This window comes from Salmo salar, chromosome 01, assembly GCF_965601325.2.
Source record: "Salmo salar chromosome 01, fSalSal1, whole genome shotgun sequence".
NCBI classification, from domain to species: domain Eukaryota; kingdom Metazoa; phylum Chordata; class Actinopteri; order Salmoniformes; family Salmonidae; genus Salmo; species Salmo salar.
The window spans coordinates 8,279,773-8,290,000 of NC_138291.1; the positions used below are offsets into that span (position 1 = coordinate 8,279,773).

Consider the following 10,228-nt stretch of genomic DNA (forward strand, 5'->3'; position numbering starts at 1 on the left):
TACTTTAACTCAAGTATGACAATGTAGTACTTTTTCCACCACTGCCCACACTGTTCACACACCTCTTGTTGGCGGAAAGAAAATGTTGCTGTTTTAAAGTAAATTTCCTGCAATTCTACGCATTCTTCCACGCGTTATGTGTTTCTATGATGTCAGGAGTGAAGCCCAGCCGGGTCAAAATAAATAAATAAACATACAGAACGGCAGAAAGTCATTCATGAATGTGTTTCAAAACATCTATAAGCGCTCATACAGCGCGCTGGTTTTTGAGTGTGATATTTGCCTGTTTTGAATTGATTCTTGTCAGTAGAAGCATTTTAGGGAAGTTTTACTGGTTGCGTTCAAGGCAGTCTTACTACTACAGTCGCGCTGCGCTTATTATTAGACATATTAGACCGTTTCTCTGCGGCGCGATTGCGATGAACGCATCCATTTGCTTAGGGGAGGGGTTGTGTAACTGTATGAAAAGGCTGAATACTTTCTTTCTACATAAATATTTGTAGTAGTTCAGAGTTTCACTTTGACTCTTTACTCCCCAGTGCCCTGTAAAGATTTCCCGGACAGAGAGAACAGTGAAATGGCGAGCAAGAAGGCAGTTTTGTTCAATCTGTGGGGTGTCGTGGTTTCTCCCAGACCCGCAGAAACTTTCCTCAAATTCGAAGAGACTCACAAACTCCCCAGGTAGGAATACATATTTTTCCAGGGGTGAGACATAGTGCAGAGTGCTGGCAGACACTAAAACTTTACACGCATACTTTAAACATAACACAAGCATGGCGTTACTGAAATCATAGTTTTACAAGAGTCTAGGCTACGTTCCGCTGACTGTCGGGGATAGCCCCGTTATTGCAGCCCATTTTTACTTGTTCCGAATCAATCTGCTAACGGTTTTTACATGACCTGAAGGTAAGAAAATATACCGTTTTTACAAAAAGAAATCCATCCAAAATTGCTCTAAACTTCCACAGAGAGCACTGGTGTAGCGCAGTTTCTTGGGCCCCGCAAGGTCTGAGCAAGCCTCCCCAACCAATAATATATTTTTTTAAATTGTAGATAAATTCATGCTATTTTACACATTTTGCCATAAGGGTGTTTTAGCGCTCAGGGATTCTTGAAAGATGGGACAATCTTAACTTTTTCCCACACAAATATTTGTCTTAATTTAACCCAATTTGAAATATATATTTTTGATACACCAAATTATCATCTATCAAAGCATGTAAAGGAATAACTTGCCCCGCAAAAATGTATTCATAAAATACAACTAACTGGATTTATGTCAACTCTGTCAGACATCATCAAAGGCATTTGATTTTTACAATGATTGTCCAACAAGTGTTTCAAGGCCTTGAATGTTTCATTCTAAGAGTAGATTATTCAAATATGTAATCCAAAACTCCAAATTTATATTTGCTTCGTTTTATAGTACTATTAAATGCTTCAGGGTTAATTGTGTTAGCATTTTGGCAAATTTTTCAAGATTTAGAACATAAAACAACGTTTTATAATGCAAATGTTATCCCTTTGGTCTAGAACAGCAAATGCAGTGCATTCGCAAAGTATTCGGACCCCTTCACTTTTTCCACATTACAGCCTTATTCTAAAATGTATTCAATTATAATTTTTCTCATCAATCTACACACAATACCATCATTTGTTATTTACATAAGTATTCAGACCCTTTGCTATGAGACTCAAAATTGAGTTCAAATCCTTATGCTATAGCTGACTCTGCTCTTTCCAGATGAATTTTGTATTTTAGACAAATCTGACAGAGTTTACCAAATCTCCAGACACATCTTTTAGGAATCAGAGTTTTGAGATAAATATTGGTTACAGTCACAGAGGGAAACTACATACCATCATTTTTTTGGTTAAAATCTTTTATTGACAGTTTGTTTTATATTTGAAACACTTTTTTTTTTGGCGAGTTTGAAATTGGGATCCTTTGGACAAGGGCATTTCCATAGTATTTAGAAAATTGCAAAAACTAATATTTTCCCTTATAAAATTCCCCAAAATGTACATTTTGATCTCAAATAATGCAACAAAAATAATATCCCTGCTACGATATTATCAGGACAAGGATTCTCCCGACTTTCAAGAATCCTTGAGCAAATTTCCTGCTTTTCTACACATTTTGCCATGAGTCTAAGATTTTTTGTTGTTGCGGTTTTAAAGCTAATTTGCTGTAATAATATATATATATTTTTTTATCATAGCATATGACGTGCTATGCCAGTGACAGACAGACAAGATTGTGCAATATGTTTGTGCTGTGTAAATGTATATTTATGTTCTGGTTTAGTGGTTTTCTGGAGAAGCTGGTGAAAAACGGGGACAGCGCCATGCAACGTGCAGAGAGGGGCAAACTCACCCTCTCTCAGGTGAGTTACACACACACACAGAGGTAGCCTAAACAGACAAATAACGTCAAGTTCAAACTACTAACATGGTCAGAACTGAGTTATCAAACTGTTAACTCCAAAAGTTCAAGATCTTGATCATCGCTTCCTCAGTGACCCCTAGAACTGGTACAAACACAAATAATATAGCCTATATTATAATCCATGGAAATGGACTATTGAAATGTGTCTTCTATTGAAATGTGTCTTCTATTGAAATGTGTCTTCTATTGAAATGTGTCTTCTATTGAAATGTGTCTTCTATTGAAATGTCTTCTGTGTGAATGTGTCTTCTGTGTGAATGTGTCTTCTATTGAAATTTGCCTTCTATGGAAATGATTGCATTATCTTGTGATGACACGTCAGATTGTGTGTGTAGATGATCCCAGATCTTGATGCAGAGTGTGTGAGTGCAGCATCTGACCAGAAGGTCAGTCTTCCTGCTGGGTTCTCTGTTAAGAGCCTGTTGGAGGAACTCAGAGACTCGACCACCGTCAACAAACACATTCTGCAGACCGTAGCTACGCTCCGCAGACAAGGTAACACACACACACACACACACGCACACGCGCACGCACACACACACACACACGCGCACGCACGCACACACGCACGCACACACACACACACACACACGCGCGCGCACACACGCGCGCACACACACGCGCGCGCACACACACACACACGCGCACACACACACGCGCGCGCACACATACACACGCGCACACATACACACGCACACACACACACACATCTGACACACACCTTGTACATTCTAAGGTCACATGCCAAGTCCCGCCTCCTTGTGTTGTCTGTCAGGGTTATTGACAGGTGTGTTGGCCAACCAGTGGGTGGATGACAGTGGGTGTGGAGATAGCTCTGGCCGTCTCCTCTCTCTGCTGGCCGGCCATTTTGATGTGGTGCTACAGTCCTGTCGTACCGGCCTCAGGGTCCCAGAGGCCGACCTGTTCATCTCCGCTCTCAAACAGCTGGGAGTGCCTCCGAAACAGGTACACACACACACACACACACACACACACACACACACACACACACACACACACACACACACACAATCTGACTTGTCATCATTTCACAAGAATGCAAGAATTTCCATGGAAGGCAAATTTCAATTGAAGATACATTACCATAGAAGAGACATTACCATAGAAGACACATTACCATGGAAGAGACATAGAAGACACATTACCATAGAAGAGACATTACCATAGAAGACACATTACCATGGAATAGACATAGAAGACACATTACCATAGAAGAGACATTACCATGGAATAGACATTACCATAGAAGAGACATTACCATGGAATAGACATTACCATAGAAGAGACATTACCATAGAATAGAGATTACCATAGAAGAGACATTACCATAGAAGAGACATTACCATAGAAGAGACATTACCATAGAAGGGAAATTACCATGGAATAGAGATTACCATAGAAGAGACATTACTATGGAATAGACATTAACATAGAATAGAGATTACCATAGAAGAGACATTACCATAGAAGAGACATTACCATAGAAGAGACATTACCATAGAAGAGACTTTACCATGGAATAGACATTACCATAGAATAGAGATTACCATAGAAGAGACATTACCATAGAAGGGACATTACCATGGAATAGAGAATACCATAGAAGAGACATTACTATGGAATAGACATTACCATAGAAGAGACATTACCATGGAATAGACATTACCATAAAAGAGACATTACCATAGAAGAGACATTACCATAGAAGGGACATTACCATAGAAGGGACATTACCATGGAATAGAGATTACCATAGAAGAGACATTACCATAGAAGGGACATTACCATGGAATAGAGATTACCATAGAAGAGACATTACTATGGAATAGACATTACCATAGAATAGAGATTACCACAGAAGAGACATTACTATGGAATAGACATTACCATAGAATAGAGATTACCATAGAAGAGACATTACCATAGAAGAGACATTACCATGGAATAGACATTACCATAGAAGACACAGTAAATTAAATGTGTGCACATACATTATCTTATTTTCTAAATGTCATCAAATTAGCAACAACTTCTGATATCAATGTCTTGGAGTCACTGCTTGGAGCTCCCATGGAAAACATGAATTCATCTGTTGTTGTAGCATTTACCGTGCTTACATTCCTAAAACTATCCACACCCCTTCCTTTACAAAGCTATGTCTGCACACGACCTGAGAAACCCCATATGACCTTCCTGTGTAGAGTCGCTCTCAGCTATTGTGTCATTAACAACAGAAAGTTATCGCTTGGAGTATCGTAGCTCAGACGCCTTTGGTAGTTTTTAGAAACATTCTCTTCCTCCTGTCTCTATTCCTCTCTCTGTTTCTCTTCGTCTCTATGGCTCTCTTCCTCTCTATGTCTCTATTCCTCTCTCTGTTTCTCTTCGTCTCTATGGCTCTCTTCCTCTCTATGTCTCTATTCCTCTCTCTGTTTCTCTTCGTCTCTATGGCTCTCTTCCTCTCTATGTCTCTCTTCCTCTCTCTGTCGCTCTTCTTCCCTCTGTCTCTCCTCCCCCTTCTCTCTTCTCTTCTCTCCTCCCCTTCTCTCTTCTCTCTTCTCTTTTCTCCTCCCCCTTCTCTCTTCTCTTCTCTCCTCCCCCTTCTCTCTTCTCTTTTCTCCTCCCCCTTCTCTCTTCTCTTCTCTCCTCCCCCTTCTCTCTTCTCTTTTCTCCTCCCCCTTCTCTCTTCTCTCTTCTCTTCTCTCCTCCCCCTTCTCTCTTCTCTTTTCTCCTCCCCCTTCTCTCTTCTCTTCTCTCCTCCCCCTTCTCTCTTCTCTTTTCTCCTCCCCCTTCTCTCTTCTCTCTTCTCTTCTCTCCTCCCCCTTCTCTCTTCTCTTTTCTCCTCCCCCTTCTCTCTTCTCTTCTCTCCTCCCCCTTCTCTCTTCTCTTTTCTCCTCCCCCTTCTCTCTTCTCTCTTCTCTTCTCTCCTCCCCCTTCTCTCTTCTCTTTTCTCCTCCCCCTTCTCTCTTCTCTTCTCTCCTCCCCTTCTCTCTTCTCTTTCTCCTCCCCCTTCTCTCTTCTCTCTTCTCTTCTCTCCTCCCCCTTCTCTCTTCTCTCTTCTCTTCTCTCCTCCCCCTTCTCTCTTCTCTCTTCTCTTCTCTCCTCCCCCTTCTCTCTTCTCTCTTCTCTTCTCTCCTCCCCCTTCTCTCTTCTCTTTTCTCCTCTCTCTTCTCTCCTCCCCCTTCTCTCTTCTCTCTTCTCTTCTCTCCTCCCCCTTCTCTCTTCTCCCTTCTCTCTTCTATTTTCTCCTCCCCCTTCTCTCTTCTCTCCTCCCCCTCCTCTTCCTCCTTTTCTTCCTCTGTCCCTCCTCTCCTTTCCATTTTCAAACTAACCCTAGACCATTTTGGTGTTATAAGTGGACAGCTGACCTGTCATTCTGTACTGCAGGCTCTGTGGTTGGCTGATGATGAGGAGGGGGTGGGAGCAGCAGAGGCATTAGGGATGACAGCTGTTTTGGTGAGGGACCTGCCTGAAGCTCTGAAACAAGTAGAGACCTTCACTGGAGTACAGGTAACACACACACACACACACACCAACATTTTGGAACTTTTGTTGTCCGTGAAAATTTCGGTGAGTAGGTGACGATTATTTAGCAGATTTGCAGTAATCAGCTGTCAGATTTGTTGTCACAGACACCCCGATACTTCGCTAGCTGCTTTATTCAAATCCCCTGTTTTGATTTGGTGTGTGTGTGTTCCAGGCCGTAACAGGAGAAAGCTACCCAGCCTCTTGCAACCCAGAAGAAGTTTCTCATGGATATGTCACCATCAAGGTAACAACCCACACACACACACACACACACACAGCACAGATAATGCTGTATGTAGAAGAAAGCATGTACATGATTACACAGTGGTCTTGAAGCTTGTTCAACCCTCTCTCTCTGTCTCTCTCTCTCTCTGTCTCTCTGCACATTTTGGCTTTTCACCCAATAAATATTTGATTTTTTCTTCATCTTTTATAGTTTCAAATTCTTTGTATTGAATTATAATTTTGGGAAAGAAATATTCTCTTAGGTCTGAGTATTTGTCACAGTGTAATAGGAAATGCAGCTCTGTCTCTAGCTCTCCCCTGGAGCAGAGTGAGCACAGCCTGTCCTCTCTGGGCAGCCAGGTTTGTCTGTGACGACCGGTCTCTATAGCCAGACTGTCCTCTCTGGGCAGCCAGGTTTGTCTGTGACGACCGGTCTCTATAGCCAGACTGTCCTCTCTGGGCAGCCAGGTTTGTCTGTGACGACCGGTCTCTATAGCCAGACTGTCCTCTCTGGGCAGCCAGACTGTCCTCTCTGGGCAGCCAGATTTGCCCGTGATGACTGGTCTCTATAGCCAGCCTGTCCTCTCTGGGCCGCCAGGTTTGTCTGTGACGACCGGTCTCTATAGCCAGACTGTCCTCTCTGGGCAGCCAGACTGTCCTCTCTGGGCAGCCAGGTTTGTCTGTGACGACCGGTCTCTATAGCCAGACTGTCCTCTCTGGGCAGCCAGACTGTCCTCTCTGGGCAGCCAGGTTTGTCTGTGACGACCGGTCTCTATAGCCAGACTGTGCTCTCTGAGTCTGTACCTAGTCAGTGTTTTCCTCAGTTTTCTATCAGTCACAGTGGTCAGATAGTCTGCCACCAAGTACTGTCTGTTTAGAGCCAAATCGCATTGAAGTTTACTTTGATTTTTTGTGGTGTCTTTCCAATAGGTGATATATTTTTGTTTATGTTTTGTGATGATTTGGTTGGGCCAGATGTGCTGTCCTGAGGCTCTATGGGGTTGGTTTGGCTTAGTGAACTGAGCCTCAGAACCAGCTGGCTGAGGGGACTCTTCTCTGGTTTCATCTCTTGCCATTATAGAGCTGTGTCATGGAATGTTTTGGGGTCACTTGGTTTTAGATGGTTGAAAAATTGGATGTCTCTTTTTTCTATTTGAATGAGGAGGGGGTTTTGGCCCAATTCTGCTCTACATACGTTATTTTGAGTTTTTCTTTGCACTTGTAATACAGTCTTGCACAACTCTGCATGCAGTATTTCAGTTGGATGTTTGTCCCATTTGGTGAATTCATTATTAGAGAGTGGATCCCATACTTCACTGCCATATAGAGCAATTGGTTCTATAACCGATTGGAAAATGTTGAGCCAGATTCTAATTGGAATTTCGATTTTAATGTTCCTTTTAATGGCATAGAATGCTCTTCTTGCTTTGTCTCTCAGCTCATTCACAGCCATGTGAAAGCTACCGGTGTTGCTGATATTTAGTCCTAGATAAGTGTCGTTTTTGGTGTGTTCTAATAGAACTGTGTCCTAACAGAATTTATATTTGTCATCCTGATTTCCGGACCTTTTTTGGAATATCATTATATTTGGGTTTTTTAGGTTAACGGTCAGAGCCCAGGTCTGACAGAACCTGTGAAGATGATCTAGGTGCTTCTGTAACCCCTCTTTAGTGGGAGACAGCAGCACCAGGTCATCTGTCTACAGCAGACCCTCCTTAGTGGGAGACAGCAGCACCAGGTCATCTGTCTACAGCAGACCCTCCTTAGTGGGAGACAGCAGCACCAGGTCATCTGTCTACAGCAGACCCTCCTTAGTGGGAGACAGCAGCACCAGGTCATCTGCGTACAGCAGACCCTCTTTAGTGGGAGACAGCAGCACCAGGTCATCTGTCTACAGCAGACCCTCTTTAGTGGGAGACAGCAGCACCAGGTCATCTGTCTACAGCAGACCCTCCTTAGTGGGAGACAGCAGCACCAGGTCATCTGCGTACAGCAGACCCTCTTTAGTGGGAGACAGCAGCACCAGGTCATCTGCGTACAGCAGACCCTCCTTAGCGGGAGACAGCAGCACCAGGTCCTCTGTCTACAGCAGACCCTCCTTAGTGGGAGACAGCAGCACCAGGTCATCTGTCTACAGCAGACCCTCTTTAGTGGGAGACAGCAGCACCAGGTCATCTGTCTACAGCAGACCCTCCTTAGTGGGAGACAGCAGCACCAGGTCATCTGTCTACAGCAGACCCTCTTTAGTGGGAGACAGCAGCACCAGGTCATCTGTCTACAGCAGACCCTCTTTAGTGGGAGACAGCAGCACCAGGTCATCTGTCTACAGCAGACCCTCTTTAGTGGGAGACAGCAGCACCAGGTCATCTGTCTACAGCAGACCCTCTTTAGTGGGAGACAGCAGCACCAGGTCATCTGTCTACAGCAGACCCTCCTTAGTGGGAGACAGCAGCACCAGGTCCTGAGTACAGCAGACCCTCTTTAGTGGGAGACAGCAGCACCAGGTCATCTGTCTACAGCAGACCCTCTTTAGTGGGAGACAGCAGCACCAGGTCATCTGCGTACAGCAGACCCTCCTTAGTGGGAGACAGCAGCACCAGGTCATCTGTCTACAGCAGACCCTCCTTAGTGGGAGACAGCAGCACCAGGTCATCTGTCTACAGCAGACCCTCTTTAGTGGGAGACAGCAGCACCAGGTCATCTGTCTACAGCAGACCCTCCTTAGTGGGAGACAGCAGCACCAGGTCATCTGTCTACAGCAGACCCTCCTTAGTGGGAGACAGCAGCACCAGGTCATCTGCGTACAGCAGACCCTCTTTAGTGGGAGACAACAGCACCAGGTCATCTGTCTACAGCAGACCCTCTTTAGTGGGAGACAGCAGCACCAGGTCATCTGTCTACAGCAGACCCTCCTTAGTGGGAGACAACAGCACCAGGTCATCTGTCTACAGCAGACCCTCTTTAGTGGGAGACAGCAGCACCAGGTCATCTGCGTACAGCAGACCCTCTTTAGTGGGAGACAGCAGCACCAGGTCATCTGTCTACAGCAGACCCTCCTTAGTGGGAGACAGCAGCACCAGGTCATCTGTCTACAGCAGACCCTCTTTAGTGGGAGACAGCAGCACCAGGTCATCTGTCTACAGCAGACCCTCTTTAGTGGGAGACAGCAGCACCAGGTCATCTGTCTACAGCAGACCCTCCTTAGTGGGAGACAGCAGCACCAGGTCATCTGAGTACAGCAGACCCTCCTTAGTGGGAGACAACAGCACCAGGTCATCTGTCTACAGCAGACCCTCTTTAGTGGGAGACAGCAGCACCAGGTCATCTGTCTACAGCAGACCCTCCTTAGTGGGAGACAGCAGCACCAGGTCATCTGTCTACAGCAGACCCTCTTTAGTGGGAGACAGCAGCATCAGGTCATCTGTCTACAGCAGACCCTCCTTAGTGGGAGACAGCAGCACCAGGTCATCTGTCTACAGCAGACCCTCTTTAGTGGGAGACAGCAGCACCAGGTCATCTGCGTACAGCAGACCCTCCTTAGTGGGAGACAGCAGCACCAGGTCCTCTGTCTACAGCAGACCCTCCTTAGTGGGAGACAGCAGCACCAGGTCATCTGTCTACAGCAGACCCTCTTTAGTGGGAGACAGCAGCACCAGGTCATCTGTCTACAGCAGACCCTCCTTAGTGGGAGACAGCAGCACCAGGTCATCTGTCTACAGCAGACCCTCCTTAGTGGGAGACAGCAGCACCAGGTCATCTGTCTACAGCAGACCCTCCTTAGTGGGAGACAGCAGCACCAGGTCATCTGTCTACAGCAGACCCTCCTTAGTGGGAGACAACAGCACCAGGTCATCTGTCTACAGCAGACCCTCTTTAGTGGGAGACAGCAGCACCAGGTCATCTGTCTACAGCAGACCCTCTTTAGTGGGAGACAGCAGCACCAGGTCATCTGTCTACAGCAGACCCTCCTTAGTGGGAGACAGCAGCACCAGGTCATCTGTCTACAGC

General features: G+C 45.3%; 1 protein-coding gene across 3 annotated transcripts in view; it reads left to right on the forward strand.

Moving 5' to 3' along the window:
• The first annotated feature begins 424 nt into the window (after positions 1-424).
• The window catches only part of ephx2 (epoxide hydrolase 2, cytoplasmic), a 34,112-nt gene continuing 24,308 nt past the window's right edge, over positions 425-10,228 (forward strand). For all 3 annotated transcript variants that reach the window (XR_006762943.2, XM_082961723.1, XM_045711372.2), the window contains exons 1-6: positions 425-681; positions 2,309-2,387; positions 2,785-2,944; positions 3,225-3,415; positions 5,855-5,977; positions 6,168-6,239. Coding sequence is in view for 2 of the 3 variants with exons in the window: in XM_082961723.1 (XP_082817849.1) it covers positions 578-681; positions 2,309-2,387; positions 2,785-2,944; positions 3,225-3,415; positions 5,855-5,977; positions 6,168-6,239 (729 nt within the window). In the remaining variant the exon portion in view is untranslated. The remainder of the gene's footprint in view (positions 682-2,308; positions 2,388-2,784; positions 2,945-3,224; positions 3,416-5,854; positions 5,978-6,167; positions 6,240-10,228) is intronic.